The sequence below is a fragment of the Polypterus senegalus genome, chromosome 3 (assembly GCF_016835505.1).
Source record: "Polypterus senegalus isolate Bchr_013 chromosome 3, ASM1683550v1, whole genome shotgun sequence".
In the NCBI taxonomy this organism is placed as follows: domain Eukaryota; kingdom Metazoa; phylum Chordata; class Cladistia; order Polypteriformes; family Polypteridae; genus Polypterus; species Polypterus senegalus.
The window spans coordinates 197,639,498-197,659,666 of record NC_053156.1 but is presented as its reverse complement, the minus strand read 5'-3'; the positions used below and the strand labels follow the sequence as shown (position 1 = coordinate 197,659,666).

The window sequence follows — 20,169 nt, the reverse complement described above, 5'->3', positions numbered from 1 at the left end:
AGCACTGACTGATCAGCTCCAGCGTGCTGCCAGATTGCTCTTTGAAGTAAATATAGCCGTTTGTGGGGTTCAATGAATGTATGTTGCTGAATATACTCACCCCCTGCGTGCTGGTAAATTGCACTGAGGCACGACTACAGCCGTTTACAGCATTCAATGAATATTCATCGCCGAATTTACTCGGCTCCGGCATACTGGCAAACTCCCTGAGAAACAACTTTAGCCAGTTACGGATTTCAATGAATGTACGCCGCCACATATACTCGACTTCAGTGTGCTTCCAAATTGCACTGGACACAGACTCTAGCCAGTTTGGAGCTATAGTAAACGAGTGAATAGGAGTAGCTGAACCATCCTAGTTTTTTTTTCTTCATTTTTCATATAATATTTGAGTTCATATGAATAGTAAACCATCTCTAACTAACATTATGTAACTTGTGTTTTGGAGTATGTCAGTAATTAGCTTGTTACATATTTTAGTCCGTTATTTTTTTATTTTGGCATAATATAATACATGATGTGATAAACTTCAACACTTTTCCTTCAGAGTGTGATGATTAAAACATCTTTCTCTGTCTGCAAAATCATTCTTGTGTGTTCCTGCTACCTCTACTACCTCTGATCGTCTCTTCTCAGCAGCTAGGAACATTGTCTCAGAGAAGAGAGCCAACCTCGCACCAGAGCATGTTGAAATGCTCATGTTCCTGCACTGCAATCAGGAATATATGAACTGAATCTTTTATAAACTGTACATTATTGTTTTATTTTATTTCTATTGAAGCTTTATTTAAACGTTTGGACTTTTAAGACACACCAGTGACCATTTTTGGTTAAGTTAAATGCACTTTTTTTGTTTAAAGACTATGTGCACTTTAGTTTGTATTTTAATGTATTTCTTTTTAATTGTGATAGTCACACTAATATAAAACATGATTATTTTCAAATTCATATGTTTCACTGGTTGTTATTTTAATTTGATTATTATTAATTTTGATCGTGTTAATGCAGAGACCTCAGGGTGACATTCACAGGTGGACAGACGTGAGCAGATGAGGTAAGACATGCACTGGATCCCAGAACAGGATGTGCAACCACAGGTCGCAGGCATCAAAATAGTCACGTATCATTAAAAAAATTGAACGATTAGTTGACTACCAAAATAATCATTAGTTGCAGCCCTACTGCTGAATGACATTGTGCTGAATGTCTATACCTTGTGTCAATGTTTTTATATTTTCTGGTGTTCTTGCGGTACCCAATGGTCCAAACATGTTCTTCACACAACCAACAGATTGAGTTTTATCCAAGCACTTTAGAAGAGTGTGATGAGGTTTTTTCTCACCGAGACCCATTAAATGCAGAATCTTCCTTGCACCTGTGGTATAGATTTTTGATTGAATTTATGCCTGAATGGTGAGCACATGATTAACTTTTGACATTAGGCCTTGGTAAAAATGTCAGTTTTTCCGATTGTCATTTTTGTTTAAAAGATTAAGTTTCGCTTCTTAAAGTCTTAAGATCGATCTTGTGAATCTCTATCCTGCTCAATTACTATATGTAGATATTTGCTTGTATTTGTTTTTGGCATCTGACCGATTAGATGTCGCTAATGCACCTGTTAAGGCTTTCTACAGAGAAGGCATTTTACTGTCTTGCATAAACTGGTGTGTCCTCTTTCACTGAAATCGGACTTGTCAACACTTAAATCACAGCTGAACATCTGCTGAACACGCGTTAAGCTGAGCACCTGTGGCCGATGTGTTGTAGACAAGTGTGTGCTGCATGCTCCCTATATGCAGAGCTGCTAAGATGACCTCTGTTGTTAAGATGATCTCTGTTGTTCCAAAAACCTTTCTAGCATTTCCAATGTGCTATTGCATTGCGTGACTGCATCAGTCACAAATTTGTGTGGTGGCAAGTCCAATAAATGTTGCTTTTCTTTAAGCACATGGCTAACTTGCTACTACTATAAAAAAAAGTTTGCAACATGCCTCACTTGGCAAAGCAAGCAGGCAATTGTTGGAGTTTTCAGAGCAGCATGCAATACAAAAGTCTGTGTGTGCTTAAAGCAACTGCCTTGAAGTAGCGCCATAATAGTGTCGTTATCAGTCATGATGGCCAGTTCTTTTTCCATTCATTCAGTGCAGCTGTTAAAGCATCAGCCCTATATCCTTATTTTAAAATGCTTGCTTTTTGTTGGAGGACTTTGAGGACATACCAACAACATTTATTTATATAGCACATTTTTATACAAATAATGTAGCTCAAAGTGCTTTACGTGATGAAGAGAATAAAAGACACGGTAAGAATTAAAATAAGAGAACACTAATTAACATAGAATAAAAGTAAGGTCTTATAGCCAGGGAGGGCAGAAAAAACAAACAACAAAAAAAAAACTCCAGACGGCTGGGCAAAAAATAAAATCTGCAGGGTTTCCATGCCATGAGACCGCCCAGCCCCCCTGTAGGCATTCTACCTAACATAAATGATCAGTCCTCATTGTATTCAGGGTTCTCATGGAAAAACTTGATGACGGTCATGTGGACTTCTGGCCTTTAATCCATCAATGCAGGGACATCATGGTGCTTTGATCAGGTGGTGGTGGTGCAGATTGCCACCCCAGAAAAAGAACAGAAGAGAGAGTAGGGGTTAGTATGGATTTTGGAGCCACCATAAATAGTAATGATAATTAATTGAATATACAGAGCATCAGGATTAAACTAAAATGAAGTTATGAGAAAACCATGTTAAAGTAATCTGTTTTTTTAGCAGTTTTTTTAAAGTGCTCCACTGTATTAGACTGGTGATTTCCTATCCAGATTTTAGGTGCATAACAGCAGAATGCCGCCTCACCACTTCTTTTAAGTTTAACTCTTGGAATTCTAAGCAGACACTCATTTGAAGATCTAAGGTTACAATTTGGAATGTAAGGTGTCAGGCATTCCGAAATATAAGATGGAGCGAGATTATTTTAGGCTTTGTAAACCATAAGCAGTATTTTAAAGTCAGTTCTGAATGACACAGGTAACCAGTGTAGTGACATCAAAACTAGAGAAATGTGCTTGGATTTTCTTTTCCTAGTTAGGATTATTCCGTAATTGGAATTGATTGATGTCTTTTTTGGGTAGTCCTGAGAGGAGTGTTTTACAGTAATCTAGTCAACTGAAAACAAAAGCGTTATCTAATTTCTCAGCATCTTTCAATGATATAAAAGGTCTGAATTTTGCTATATTTCTTAAGTGAAAAAATGCTGTCCTAGTTATCTGATTAATATGCGATTTAAAATTCAGGTTAGAGTCAATAGTTACCCCTAAATTCTTTACCTCCGTCTTGACATTTTATCCTGATGCATCAAGTTTATTTCTAATAACCTCATTATATCCATTATTGCAAATCACTAAAATGTTAGTTTTCTCTTTATTTAGCTTAAGAAAAGTACTACTCCTCCATTCAGAAACACAAGCAAGACATTGTGTTTTAGTGAATCAACAGAGTCAGGGTCATCAGATGCTATTGATAAATATAGCTGCATGTCATCAGCATAGCTGTGGTAGCTCATGTTATGCCCCGATATAATCTGACCTAATGAAAGCATGTAGATCGAAAACACATAGATAAGTGTTGTGGCTAGCAGACGAGATTATAGATCTCTCTACATTTAAAAAATATGTATGGGTCAGAAACGATGCATTGCCATCAAGAAAGCATTACAGGTCAACAGTGTCCTTCCCACAACACTTACTCTGGTCATTTTTATGTTTGGATTTACCTTTGTCTCCTCGAGTTTCAGCCACACCCATCCATCGTACAATTCATATTTACTTGTACAATCTTAAATAACTTAAGTGCACTTACTGTATTTGAGTTCTCATATTTTTTTTTTTTGCTCTGTGTATTGTCTTCAGTTAAGATTTCTTATAATATTAAAGGTGTTGTATGTTGTGCTGTTTTATGTCATGATTTCAGATTTGTGGCTGTAACATACATTTCCTCCCACATTCCCAAAGAAGTGTTGTGTTAATTTGTTATTCCAAGTAGGCTTCTTTGTAAGGGTTAGTATGTAAATGGATTGGCACTCTGTCCAGGGATGTTTCCTGCTTTCCCAGTGCTGCTTAGATTGGCTGTCAACCCTTACTGCCCCACAACTGGCCCTGAATTGTATTTGGCTGTTTTGAAAATGTTATGTTTTGTTGCATGACAGTGAAGTTTCACTTTGTGCGGTTGTGCTTATGCTTATTGTTGAAAATCATTATATAAAATAAAAGTCATTTGTTTTGTTTTCTGTTGATGACTTAAAAATACTATGAATTTTATTATGCTTATGTTTTCATTTTTGTTTTACAACAGGTCCAGTAAGACTAGAAATCTCTGTTCAAAGTGCTTTGCTGGTAAGTGAACCTTTCTCACATAATTTGCCCTTTTGGTCAGATGGGCTTTAAATAAATCTAATTGTCAATTAGCACAACTGAAATTACAAATTTTGAGGACTACATAGCTGACAATGTAGCCATTAAATTAATCTCAACATTTTATTCCCTGTTTTTGAGGTGACAACTTTCAAATCTCAGTAAGTAAAAGAACAGTTTAGGGTTATTACCTATTTTATGGCATTTCTCTTCTTAATACATTTATTGTGTTTGGGGATCAGCATAAACTAGAAATTGTTCTCAACATTAAATTTCTATCTTGTGTTTTTGGGTTTGCCTCTCTAATTAAATAGTTCATTGAACAGATTTTGTGTATCTGTTTGTGTTCCCACTGTGTCTGCACATTTCAAAGCTGTATGATGTACACACACATTCTTTCAGTTTAAAAATGTCTCTACTGAAAATAACTGCATTCTGTGTGTTCCTTCAAATAAATATGGGTAATTCTTAGTTTTAATATACAGTATAATAAACAAGGAGTATTATGCAGTTTGGTATCTCAGCTTGCTGTTCCAGATATACTGTAGTCCTTCACTGTAGTTTTCAAGTTATTTGAATATTCTATTCTTCTAGCATTGTTACAGTACATGTTTCTTGATCAAAGTGAGCTAATTATTTAGAATGTAGTTTTTTTGTGTACAAATTAATTGGCTGCTTTAGCAGTTAGGCATCACTGTAATTTTAATTCACAAAGAAGTCTTGTCACATTGGTTCTGATGTAACTTTCTGGCACATTCATAGCATTCTGCTGATGTTCATCAGTAGTATGAATGTTTTCCACTAATTAATTCATGTTTAATTTGATGATGGCTTTGTTGATGAATTTTGTTCTGTTCTATTCAGAAAACATTTTTCAGTTGCCATTTTTTTTACCTTCAGAATGAGACTGGTTTAATGACTTTTACTTGCTGTCATGTTTATATATCAGAAGTCCTGCAATATTTCAGTGAGTCATTAAAAATATTTGCTGCTTTGTTTAAACATTCCTTTGTGTTTGAAGATAAAGTAATTTTATTTGAATAGACATTTTTTTTTAAAAGTATATGAAACTTTAGTCTGTGGTGAATTACATCTTTTAAAACATGACTTGCGAGTTCAATTTTAGTAAGTATCAGAATGCTACAAAATGTTTGCCTATGTGTTCAAAGGGGGAAAACACGCAAAAATTATCACCCAAGAAACTGAAATCTGGCAGCCAGAGTGTTTTGTAGTCATTGAATTTGGAAAGGGTGTTCTTGTCTATCAAAAAGAGTCAGCCTGAAGGTAGTGTGATGGCTTTATAGTCCAAACCACATTGCCTTAGTAACTTTGAGTTATCTGTAAAATAAGTATGTGAAAATAACGTAGGTCAAAGTGACTATGACATTGTTAATGTTTGAGTTGGCATACTTTTTACATACTCAAACAAAATTATAAGGTGAGATTTCTGTTTTAATTCCATTCATAAACCTTCCCACTTAACCAAACTGGGGGGAAAAAAGATGATTGATATGTAATTCATTTCTTATTTTCCCAAATAACACTACTCCACAGTGTAATCATGATGGAACAAACACTTGATAATTTTAATTCATGATGTCATAAACTGAGTTTATTTTTATCAAATGTATAAAAAAAGGAAAGAAAAATGAATTTATAACTTAAGCAGATTACTTGGCAACTTTCTGTGTTATCGTTGTGAAGTTAGGTATATTTTAAGCATCAGTAAAATGAATTCTCATATGCAAAGTATTTCACTGTGCATTATGAAATTCAAAAACAGAATAATAATTTAATAGATATATATTTTTTTAATAAACATGCTTAACTATTGTAGAAGACCTGCCTTGGAAGATTTTTGTACAGCATGTTTTATTTAACTTACAAAAATACCCATTTAATTGTTTTCATCTTGCTAAGACTGCAAGCAATATAGTTCTCATAGAAACCGTATTAGTATAGCTTATAACATGAATATATATAACATATATTTATTTTATTTATTTATTTAACAAGAAAGGGCTTTATGGTGAGCACACAAATAAAAGTAGTATTAAGTTGTCAATTTTTTTTTTTTTTTGTAGCATTGTGTAGCATTATCAATCCAGGATAAGCTAAAAGAAAAATTAAAAGAATTGTGTAGAAAGTCCTTAAATTTGACAATGTTTAAACATATGTTTAAAGGAAAAAATAGGATTATGAATAAAACAATACTGTACCAATTTATATTTATCACTATACAAGTGTAAAGTGTTTTAATAAAAATACAAAATCAAATTTCTGAATTTCTTTATCGTAAGGAAAAAATGCATAATAAAACTCAAATTAAAAAACGACAAGCTCCAGAACTTAATTACAGTGTTTTTCCTTTGCTTCATAGTAAAACTTATCAGCACAGCACAGCACAGAAGGTCTGCTGATTTTAAAGACCCGGTAATTAGCTTGTGGATTCTGGACAGGATCAGTAATATACAGTTCAGTTACAAATTTTTCTTCATTCAGACCAGATTTACAGTATTGAAAGCTACTTTACTGCAATACCATTTGATAATATTCCCATTTCATGATCATGCTGTATGTCAATAAATGTTGAATTTACAAGATGCTGTAGTATTAACCCTGAAATCTTTTGTTTTGTAAATGAGAGTTTTTCAAATGTATATTTAAAGTCCTACACTGTCCACAATGTTGGACTGCATCTAATTGGATTGTGTTTTGAACATGACCTCATATTTAACATTAGCCTGTCCCCCTTGGTTCTACCTGCTTAGTAGTGAAACAGGACAAACTTCAAAAATCAATAAAAAATGTTTTAAAAAAATTGTATTGAGAAGACTTTATATTGATAACTTTCATACCCAAGGGCCTCTTGATATACAATATTTTTGGTTTATCTATCAGGGGCGAGAATGGAGCTGTGATCTTTTTGGCAAAAATGTAAAGTTGGCAAGACCAAGTGGATGGAAAGTACGCTCCAATGCCAGATATTGCCACTGTATCTGATCATGTTCAGTTCTGATGGGAGAGCATCCCCCGCGTGGGGAGAAGAGCATGTAGGCGTGATATCTCTGCCAATGAGGAGGTACCCTCAAAAACACATGTGGCTGTGATTTGTGTCTCAAAAATGGCAAATGATACTCTTTAACAATCTCTAGATGATAATGTCTGCTGAACAAACTGGTATCGCTAACTAAATGGAGGCAATGTATGCTGCCACACATGGCAAGAGGTAGAGCAACTCGAACGGAGGCTGGCGCGTGAGTGAGGATAGCCCTGCCTACTCCTGAGATGCCCCCTCCCCCTTCCTTTTGGCTTGCAGCCTGTCTCATGGATTCATGTGAATAAATCGGTGCCGTAACCAAACTAAAATATAACGTGGTGAGAGAAAAGTTTGAAATAATCCGAAATGTTAAAGCGAAGTATAGAAAAAAATCCAATCTAAATCTGTTAAGTAGTCCTGTCTTGAAAAGCAGACAGACGTACAGATGGATGTTGGATTATAGAGAGAACTAGCAAAATACCCGCTCTTCGCAGCAGAGAAGTAGTGTGTTAAAGAAGTAATGAAAAAGAAAAGGAAAAGGAAACATTTTAAAAATAACATGATTGACAATGTAATTGTTTTGTCACTGTTATGAGTGTTGCTGTCATTTATATATACATATATACACATACTTTACACTGTACTGTGTGTGATTTTTTTTTTTTTTTTGGTTTCTTTGTGTTGAACTTCGCTTCAATTTTTACCCCCTGCAATGGCTCCCAAACGTACTCCTTCTTCCAAGGCTGGTGCTGAGCCTAAACGCCAACGAAGAATGATGATGATCGCTAAGAAGGTGAAACTTCTGGATATGTCGAAGGAAGGGAGAACGTTTACGGCTGTGTCTGCAGACTGACTAAGGATCTGCAAGAGCGGTCACAGGAGTGGGACGACGATATGGTTCGATCGGTCCAATTTTGCAGCAAGGTCGACGATGTCATGACCGCCTACAAGCTGCTCTTTGATAGGAAAAAGAAGCAGAGGCAGCAACTGCCGATCACAATGTTTTGGCAGCCTCGCAAAAAAGAGCCAGTTCCTACTGCTACTACTACGGATACACCTTCGGAAACCGTGGAAGAGGTGCCCCAGGAAATGGCACTGCCGTCTGAAGAGACGTAAAATACAGTCATCAGCTGCGCAGTAAAAGTCGTCATCACCTTCATCGTCATCATTTTTACTGCACAGCATATTCATCACCATCATCACGTCATATATAGGTACGTGTATTTCGCTATACAGTAACTGTAAACTTACCTACCGATTTCATATTGATTAACAGTTGTCCCTGTTGTTCATAGAGTAAAGGGTGGGTTGTAAACAGTACAGGGAGCGTGTAAAAATTTCCAATTACACGTTAAATAATTAAATAAATATGGTGTTCCCTACTTCGCGGAGATTCAGTTATTGCGGCCGGCCTTGGGACCTATCTCCCGTGATAAACGAGGGATTACTGTAGTTATAGAGTTTAATTAGTTCTGGGCGGTATGACCAAAATTCTATATCATGGTATTTTTTAAAATTATACCGGTTTCACGGTATTTGACAGTATTTTTTTCCCCATGCATGAGTGGATGTTAACCACATTTTCCACTGCAATTACTGCAGTAGACTGGCTAAGAATAACCAATTCCACTGTCATGAGAAGTGTACATTGTACAAAAAAACATTTTAATTTGCACATTGTATTAATACAGGTTTGCATGGCCCCATAAAGTGATGGTTTTCAAGGGGGTGGCACTAATGAAGGGAAACAATCACATTGCATGAAATTTGCAGTCAAAATATAGAACCAATTTATTGAACAAATTTTGCAAACGACTTAAACTATAATTTTGACAACATATTTTCAACCATCCAAAGAGGAATTTAGACTAGTACAATATCCAGAGGTGCTTGTCAATAGTTCTATTGCACTGAGCATGTCTTAGAAAAGGAATAAATAGTAAAGATTTTTTGTAAACCAACTACACTTTCTGTTAATGTTAACAATCTCTGTCCACTGACACGTTAAAGTGACTTTTTAAACAACTTTACCATCATTAATTTGCATAATATTTAAACTAATAATAATGACAATAAAATAAATAATAGTGCAACTTCCAGCAATAATACAATTACTTCATGGCTTCAAGCCCAGGTACATTACACAGTATCCACCAAATAAAAATAAAATAAAATAAAACAAGTGCAACTTGTTGGTGATGACATCTTTACCAACTGAACCATCATATTGCTAATTGCATTAATATGGACATTGCTTCAAGCTAAGCTATATACTTAAATAATAAAACTGCAACTTGCATTCATAATGCTACTTGTGGTATAGCAGGTCCGTGGCTTCAAAAAAAAAAATGTGGCCAGTTTTTAAATACAGTTAGCTGTGTCCGTTTCCGCGGGCACAATTGCAAGACCGTGGGGAGTTGATGAGGTAATTGGGGCAAGTCGCACCTGCACGTGTGGGTGCGATTGTTCTCAATTGCTTCATCGGCTTCATGTGGCTTATGATTAAGGTGCTGCACCCACGAAGACATATTTATGGGCCGGCAGGATAGGGGGAAGGAAAAAAGTAAAGATAGAACAGAAGAAGGTTAAAGAAAGGAAAAGGCAGTCATGGCAGACGAACCAGACACCAGGAAGGATAAGGCAGCACGAGCTTGGGCTCCGTGAGGGAGCGCAGGCTAAGGCGCTTTAGGGGCTGGTTTGCCCCACTGACTAAGCGTGTAGAGTGGGGCGAGCAAGATGTAAGGCAATAATAGTAATAATATTTTTTTTTTTATCAGGCATTTACATTAGTAGTAAATCTCAAAGTCCTACATATAAATATTTAACAAAGACAAAACAAGATAAAAACAGAGATAAAACAACAATAAATATTGGCATTCTTGTTAATATGCTTTCTTAAATTAAAAAAAAGTCTTTAGCTGTTTTTTTTAAAACGGTCCACAATCTGCTGTGTTCTCAAGTTCTCTGTTAGGGCATTCTAGAGCTGTGAAGCAGCAGTATTATCCAGTACTATAGAAACAGCAGTCACATATTTGAAAATAATAATGGTCCACATCCGACCTTTTAAAACAAAAGTATCTCCAGACAACAGACATGACTCCTTTTTATGGCAAAAGTTCTTTTGTGTCATCATGTTCAACTTTATTGCCTGGTACAGCTTCAGTTTAAGAAAGTTCTCTGTACATTTTTACCATACAATACCTCCACTAACGCATGTACTCCGTTGCACGCATGTTTAGCGATGTAGCAGTGAAAAAGGTCCCCCCATAAACAGTTTCCCACTGCGCCATGTTCTGAATGTTGTTTAGGCTATTTAAACCAGTGATGCAGTATAAGAAAAATCCATATCATAACAAAAATAAAGAACAGTTTTTCGGTATGAACTGGTATACCTCCCAACACTAAGTTTAATAGCAATATTGTGCACTATCATTTGCCTTTTCAATTGCTCTTAATTTATATACTGTATTTAATCATCAGTAAATTCTTGGGTGGACTATAAGAATACTGTTTTTAGTTTGAGGATTTTTTTCCAAAGCATCAGTGTATACAGCAAAATTATTTGTTTTATTTTTATACACTTTGAAAGAAGAAATTGTAAGTCATACCTTACTGCTGATAATGACATGGATAAAATTCATTAAGCTCACAGTCTTGCTAAGAAGAGTATATAAAAAGGAACATTTTGGAACTGAGACTAAAACCAACATAAACAGCAGGAGAAAATTTTATTAGTTTTTAATTTAATCCATTGAACTTTATTAATGGTTGAAAGGAAAACAACAACTATACATGCTTACTGTATTATAAAGAATAACAATAAATACCATCATATACCAAAAAGTATCTAAACAGGTTTTGTTCTTAACAGTAAAATTTATAACGTGGTGTTAGTATGGCTGCAGTGATCACAATTACTACAGCCTGAATTTATTAATAGTGATAATTGACATTTACTACAATTCCATTTAGTCCTCCCGCCCTGTCAGAGGTTGACCTTTCCCAGTTAAAGACTGATCTAAAGTTTTGTTGTAATTAAGCACAGACACACTTATAGTAAGTGTAAGGGCACTAGCAAATCAAAGGCACACACAGCACAGTTAGTCCTGTGATTTAAATGCTTCAAGCATCTAGGAGTCTGATCCCAACCAGCATCCTTTACTCATTGTGCTTATTTCTTTTCTGTTTGTAGCAGATTCCAGAAAAATAGAGAATTAGTAACTTTGAACCAAGATCACCTGACACTTTTTAGATATTTCAACCTAAAAGAAGAAAGTCTTCTGTAATTTGGAAATGTTTGATAGTTGCACACTTCTGAAAATAGAATAACTCCTCAGAAGCATTTATAAAGCCATTTAAAAATTAAACCATATACCATGAAGAGTGCATGAAAGCTAAACAGACAACACAAAGTCTGAATAGCATTAGGTTCTTGACACAGGTAACCATTACGTGTTTGCTCTAATGCATGTCTGTATGCAGCAGGCTATCGAAAGTAAAATCAGATAACAATAGTCATCGTGTTTTATGTATCAAACAAAAAGGTTCTGATTAAACACATTTGCTTTACTTAATTCCAAATATTAGACAAAAGTTTACATGCATCTGAAACAGGTAGCACTTTATGTAGCTTTGACTGATTTGTGATTGAGTAGAACAATGTAAACATGCCTGAACATAGCAGTTTATTATAGTGAGGAGTAATTTAGTCTGAAAAGCAGATAATGCTTTAAGTAAGTGTGCCTTTTGTTACAATACTTTCCTCAAGAACAGGGACACAGTACTAAGTTCGGTAGCTGCATGTAAAAATAAGTTATATCTAAATTTCTACTAGAGCTTGCAATATTTTCATGTTTAAATTTTATTAATTTTTATTCATAAATTACCAGGAAGAGCTGTGAGAAAATGTGACTTAATTTTGAGGAAGTTGATCCGATGTTGATGTTTATATTTGCAAGGAACAACACCTTCCTCATTTTTATTCTCTGTTGTCATTTTATTACCCTGGCCAATTACTGACTTTAAGGAGAAATAAACTTTTTCCTCATGTTAATCCAGACAAAATGACAAAGAATTGCCCCACAGTATTAATTGTTTTTCCCCCCTCACTTTTTGGCATGTAAATGACAGATTTTGTACTTGATGAACTACACTGATCTTTTTCTTGGTATTCAGTAAACTTTTCTTATTACTGTAACATTATTGGCAACAGTGGAGTGGAAAATTCATTGAGCACAATGAGAAATGTGAAAAACTTAATGAGGACAAGTATGTTAGATGACTGTTTACCTAAATGTGCAGGATTAGTGTTTACCAAACCATGATTCTTTACCACAAGAATAAACTGTCAACGTTATTACTAAGTTTGGACAAATAAGTGCCAACAACTTCTGTTCAAGCAACAGTGACTTAACTCTCATACAGTGCCCTCCATAGTGTTTGGGACAAAGACACATTTTGCCTTGATTTACCCCTCTGCTCCACTATTTAAAACTACACATCAAACAATTCAGACATGATTAAAGTGCACATTGCAGTTGTTAATTTAAGGTTATTTGCATACATTTTTTTCGAATCCTGTAGAAATAACACTTTTTATACATGGTCCCCTCATTTCAGGGCACCACAATGTTTGGGAAAATTGGGGTCACAGGTTTTTGTGATTACTCAGGTGTTTTTCATTGCTTCCTTAGTGCAAGCAAAAGATAACTGGGCTTGCTTCTTCCCTTTGGAGTCTGTAGTTGCTGTTCTTCAATGTGAGGATAAGCGCTTTGCCAGTGAAAGTCAAGAAGCCATTATGAGGCTGAAAAACTTGAATAAAACCATTAAGTTAAAAATTTAGGATTACTTAAATCATCTGTCTAGAATATCATTAAGAAAAAAAAAACACACACTCGTGAGCTCATTACTCACAGTTACTGACAGCACCTTCTCCTGTTCAGAGGTAGTATTACTTTTTTTTTTTTGTAGCCTTGCAGCTGCTCCCAATAGCATTTTAGAATTAATAAATTAGATGGTATTTGAGATTTGCTTTTTAATATTACTCATATTATCAACCTATTAGCCTGTTAAAATTTATCTTTTTCTTATTTGTTCAGTTGGTCTTTGAGTGTTCTTTTATTTTGTGGTTTGCAGGAAATACTGCACCCACAAGAGATTTCCCGCACAGCTTCATATTTGTATATCCTAATGACCTATAAGGCATTAAAGTTGTTTGCAAGTGTGTGTTTTTTTTTTTTTTTTCTTTATATAATTGCTTTTCATTCTCTTATTGAGAATAATTTCTGTTTTACTCTTAACATATACCTTTGTGGTTATGTACAAAAATATTTTGTGATTTTTGTACTTTTATAGTTGCAAATATTTGTGAGTGACCCGAGCTTGTACTCCGTAAAGGGCACTGCATTGTAATAATAAGTAATTAAAACTACAGCCCATAACTGCTGGAATAAGTTTAGGCCTCCTATGATGATGAATTAGGTTAAGTATGTTTTTAGAGTGTCATGCTATTTTAAAACACCATCATTGATTTCACTGTCACTACCATTACTTCGATCATTTTAAGATGTGGGACTGGCCTGCAATGATTTACTTTTCTGTTACTGGCTCATACAAATATTTCCTTGCACAAACAGTGTACTAGATAATGTTACTTGTGTGACACTAATGAATGTTAACTGGCATACATTTAAATTTATTGCCACAACAGAGGGAAAAAATCTCTTTGGTTAATGATGGAATATTTGCTTTGGAAATAATATTTTCTATTTTCTTAACAGCTTATTATGTGAATTTAATGCTGTTCATTTTTTATTTTGACAATGTTAATTATGAATTCTTTTTGACTAAAACTGTATTAGCAAAGCCTACTAATTAGTAATAGAAAATATTCTAATTAAGTAATACATTTGTAATGATGTAATTGTATATTTGTGGAATATTAGATATATTTTCTTTAATGAAGTAGAAAATGCATTTAGCTAATTACAACATAAGCATTTAAAAAAATAAAGTTGTTGTAACCTTTACTTTAACATTTTTAGCTTGTAATAATTATTTTTTTAGAACAAACTCAAAAGAATGACACAACCTAGGCTTGGTGTTTTGAAAGTGGCATCCAGCACCATATTTAATTTAATATAAATAACAATTAGGGCAGTAAGTTCACATCTCTAATGTTGTTAAATTGATAAATATCACTACTTGGTTGTAATATTGAATATAAAATTAAGGATATTCTGAAATTTGTTCTTAAAATGCATTTTATTAACAAAAAAGTAGTAGTATGTTGTTTTAAAATACTGTTCAGGTCATAAGAAAGTGGAACTAAGAAACTGTTTTAATCTTTTACAAAAAAGTACAGTACATTTTGCATTTTTGTTTTGAATAAATTAGTGTTCTAACTGTTGAAACAGTTTTGATATCCAAGGAATGCTTGTCGCCCGTTTTATACTCTGGGGTAAAAAAAAAAAAAGTGGAAATGTTTTCCTAGTAGCATCCTGTTGTAATGATAAAGATTTTGTGTTAGGCTTTTGAAAGTACCTCCTTGTTTTTCTAGTCAGATCAGTCCGCCTGCAATAGAGGGAGCCAGCAGGCTTCCTTCTTTCAGGCGATGAAAAATAATCTGATGGTGATTACTTTATTTTCTTTTAATTCATGTGAGTTATGACTATCCCTGTATATAGTCAAGCTAAGGATAATGGTAAAAGGAGAATTTTATATTTCTTGGCATGATTCACACTTTGTAGGCTATATAAAGTAGCAAAGAATGTAGTATTTGGAAAGCAGGTGCTGTTTAAGAAAAAAATCATATGATTTGAGCATCTGTCTGTTCCTACAAGCCATTGTAAGAAATAACCACTGAAGAAATCGAATTGCATAAACAATAGTAGGATAATAGCCAGAATATAACTTGATGAATGGGAAATTGCCATAACTCCGCCAACAATGACTACTGCGAGCAGACAAGCATTAATGAAAATAATACCAAGAAAAATAATACCAAGAATCTGATAATGTATTACTTCTAGTTAAGTTTTGTTGTTGTGAACATGCCTCAGAAACATGGTAGTCATGTTTTCTTAAACCAAACCTTTGCTACTTCAATGTGGATGTATTCTATACGTTTTAGAGCTTTTTTTCCCACCAAACTTGGACCCCGGTACCCACTAGTTCCATTCTAAAATAATGAGAGGACTAGTTATTTTTAGAAGAAAATATTTGTGGAGAATTAATATGTACCATGATTATGCAGAAACCTTAAGTTGAAGAATACCAAACTTAGTCTTCTTCTTAAGAACCATCTTCTTAAAAGATAATAGCGGTCAGCCAGATTGAAGCGAAGTGTAATCTTATTCAGCAGAGATTTCAGGATGAGCTTTAATTTATATGGGCTCACAGGCTTAAAAAAAAACAAGAAATGTCTTGTTGAAGTTTTCAATACTGATGCACACTGAAGGCCTTCATGATAATAGATTAAGACTCTGATAAGCCAGATTTCATCTTTGAGTTCCACATTAATAGAGTTTAATGACATAATACACAGAAAGGGTATCATCAAAAAATGTATACAGACAATTGCCAAAAATTCTAAAACTATCTAATTCTAAAAGTTTTGGGTGGTTATATTTTGGCTTTGTTAGTATTTGAAAGGTAGCACAGAATGTATATATGTCATCTGCATCTTTCTTTTCTCTTAATTGTGAAGCCCTGAAAATAACTACTTTATCATATGAAAGCTCTGACTTATTCTCGGCAACAGCTCAATCCAGGAAGGCAGTGACTTCTGCAATAAAAAGAGCCTGTGGAGGTAGAGGTTTAACCATTTCTCTTGAGACATAAATGTATTTGGCAGGTTTTAAACTTAATAGGTTTGGTGCAAGATATACTGTATTAAAATTGAGAAGACTATACATTCCTCACTTTCAGCTGTAGTTCTTATCAGATCTGTAAATCTGGAAATATTTAGAGATAACATAAGTGCCAAACAAAGCTTCATCTCGTTCTCCTTGCTTTTCAGCATTGCTAATACTCATCATAATTTGGACTTGATTACTTTTAATGGCATTCATTACCAAGTCTTCTTAAACACAGAATTAACTGGTCAAAACCTACTCTCCTTCTTTCAGATCACATTTGTCTTTTTTTTTTCTCCATCTGCCCCATTAGCAAGCTTGATTACTTATCTTGGCTTTACTTCTTTGCTTCATTTTAAAACATCACTGTGTTAAATTAACATTGTGTTTTCAAAAGGTGTCATGGAGTCCCTCACCTCTTGTCCTTTTCTCCCATCATATTTTCATTCTAGATTGGCAATCATCATTTGGATTTGGTCAGCAATATATTCCCCCCAATGTTAATGTGATATCAGATCCCTTCTTTTCTGTTTTCTTTGACTGTCAAAAAACCCTCTATTTAACATTTCATCCCTATTCATGAGAGGTCATCAACAGACTAAGAAATGTATAACTAGGTGTCTGTCTATCATCCATCTGATCTGGAGCTTATATGATTTCCCATCAGTCAGTGAATGCTACACGACAGTACAACTCTACCGTCACATTCTCTCAAATTAAATTCATACTCCCTAAATTTAGATGTGTCATCTTTTATTTGGTTTAATTTTGCTTATACAATATAAATATATTGTTTATACAAAGTGATGTTTAAAGATTAGAGTGTAATAATTTTGCTAATGCAGATCTACGGAATCCAAATCCAAATTTATGTATGGTGTCAAGTACATGATCCCATCAATGCATCCATGAGCAGCATGACATCAAGGTCATTTGGATGAAATTAAGTTATATCACCTATACCTAATGTCTTAAGTTGAATAATAGACCTTTCTCCCTGGGACTTTTGATATTTGTGGTTCAAGCATGACTCATCAAAATGTAATGTGTAGTTGCTTTCCTATCAGAGCAAATAAAACACTGCATTTTTCATTGGAACCATAAGTGTTACAGCTACAGTCGGTTGAGCAGTCAGTAACTTATAAACTACAGTTTTGGCTTCCTGTGTTGGGTATACGGTGAAAGTAAATTGCTCATGTAGAAATTAATCTCAGTGGCATATTATGGAGTAAAGTCTGAAAAGCCATTCACAGAGTTTTAAACTATTCTATAAGGCCAAAAGAAATTTCTTCACCAGCATGTCACATACAATGTAAGCACTCTAATCGACCACCCTTCAAATTAGTGAGTTACTGAGTTTTGATGATGTTTCCTAATATAGGATGATGGTTTCAAAATTAATATTTTTTCCATCTTCACCTTGTAATCATGTTAGATAACTGATATTACAGTAAATGCACTTTCCATTTTTATTTATAATTATGTTTACTTTTACATTTTACTTTCTTAGCAGATGGCTTTTACGCAGTGACTTACAAAAGGTGTAAACAGTTGAGTAACATTAGGCTTGGGCCTGTTTGTTCAGCAAGTGGAATAAGTCAAGTTACAAAATTTGATTGCCACAAGTGAAAAGATATAATGACTCATACATACATTTACAATCAATAAAACAATTACATTTAAATAACCAAAAATATAAAGTATCGTAGCTCAGTTTTTTTTCTTCCTCTTTTCAATTAGACAGATATTCACAAAATATATGGGTCTTCAATTGCTTCTTGAATACACTGATTGAATCAATAGTACGGATGGAGGTGGGCAGCCTGTTCCCACACAGAACCTTGCATGATAAGAATCTGGATTGAGACTTTTTAAGAATTTTAAGACTGAGCACTTATGCTATCTGTGTGTTTTACAGTAAAATTCTATGTTCGAGAAAAATATTTTCTGTTACGTTAATGAACACAATAAGCAAATATTAAATTCAGTACAGTTAAAATTTAGTACAGGCGAATAGAAATGAAACTCTGCTCTACCAAAATTAGTAGTTGCACTTAAAAGTTAACATTGATTAGTGGCTCTGACTTATCTTTGTATACAGTGCATCTGAAAAGTATTCACAGCGCGTCAGTTTTCCCACATTTGTTATGTTACAGCCTTATTCCAAAATGGATTAAATTAATTCTTTTCCTCAGAATTCTACACACAACACTCCATAATGACAACGTGAAAAATGTTTACTTGAGGTTTTTGCAAATTAATAAAAATAAAAAAATTAAGAAAGCACATGTACATAAGTATTCACAGCCTTTGCCATGAAGCTCAAAATTGAGCTCAGGTGCAACCTGTTTTCCCTGATCATCCTTGATATGTTTCTGCATCTTAATTGGAGTCCACCTGTGGTAAATTCAGTTGATTGGACAGATTTGGAAAGGCACACACCTGTCTATATAAGGTCCCACAGTTGACAGTTCATGTCTGAGCACAAACCAAGCATGAAGTCAAATAAATTATCTGTAGACCTCCGAGACAGGATTGTCTTGAGGCACAAATCTGGGGAAGGTTACAGAAAAAATTGTGCTGCTTTGAAGGTCCCAATGAGCACAGTGGCCTCCATCATCCGTAAGTGGAAGAAGTTCGAAACCACCAGGACTCTTTCTAGAGCTGGCCGGCCATCTAAACTGAGCGATCGGGGGAGAAGGACCTTAGTCAGAGAGGTGACCAAGAACCTGATGGTCACTCTGTCAGAGCTCCAGAGGTCCTCTGTGGAGAGAGGAGTACCTTTCAGAAGGACAACCAACTCTGCAGCAATCCACCAATCAGGCCTGTATGGTAGAGTGGCCAGACGTAAGCCACTCCTTAGTAAAAGGCACATGGCAGCCCTCCTGGAGTTTGCGAAAAGGCACCTAAAGGACTCTCAGACCATGAGAAACAAAATTCTCTGGTCTGATGAGACCAAGATTGAACTCTTTGGTGTGAATGGCAGGCATCACGTTTGGTGGAAACCAGGCACCGCTTATCACTATGCCAATACCATCCCAACAGTGAAGCATGATGATGGCAACATCATGCTGTGGGGATGTTTTTCAGCGGCAGGAACTGGGAGACTAGTCAGGATAAAGGGAAAGATTACTGCAGCAATGTACGAGACATCCTGGATGAAAACCTGCTCCAGAGCACTCTTGACCTCAGACTGGGGCAACGGTTCATCTTTCAGCAGGACAACGACCCTAAGCACACAGCCAAGATATCAAAGGAGTGGCTTCAGGACAACTCTGTGAATGTCCTTGAGTGGCCCAGCCAGAGCCCAGACTTGAATCCGGTTGAACATCTCTGGAGAGATCTTAAAATGGCTGGGCACCGACGCTTCCCATCCAACCTGATGGAGCTTGAGAGGGGCTGCAAAGAGCAATGGGCACAACTGGCCAAGGATAGGTGTGCCAAGCTTGTGGCATCATATTCAAAAAGACTTTAGGCTGTAATTGCTGCCAAAGGTGCATCAACAAAGTATTGAGCAAAGGCTGTGAATACTTATGTACATGTGATTTCTGTTTTTTATTTTTAATAAATTTTCAAAACCTCAAGTAAATTTTTTTTTCCACAGTGTCATTATGGGGTGCTGTGTGTAGAATTCTGAGGAAAAAAATGAATTTAATCCATTTTGGAATAAGGCTGTAACATAACAAAATGTGGAAAAAGTAATGCGCTGTGAATACTTTCCGGATGTACTGTAAGTAGATGTAGATATTGTTAATTATTTTATAGATCATCTTTTTTCCTCAAATTTTATAATGTTTTGGAATCAACTACATGAAATTTAACCTCCAGTTTAAAATACATTTCAATATGAATGATAACATTACAAAGC

The 20,169-nt window shown here is 35.0% G+C and overlaps 1 protein-coding gene across 1 annotated transcript in view; it reads left to right on the top strand.

Annotated features, from left to right (window-relative positions):
- The window catches only part of zfand3 (zinc finger, AN1-type domain 3), a 232,187-nt gene that overhangs the window by 70,367 nt on the left and 141,651 nt on the right, over positions 1-20,169 (top strand). Inside the window, exon 2 of the mRNA XM_039748355.1 lies at positions 4,348-4,388. Coding sequence (XP_039604289.1) covers positions 4,348-4,388 — 41 coding nt within the window. The remainder of the gene's footprint in view (positions 1-4,347; positions 4,389-20,169) is intronic.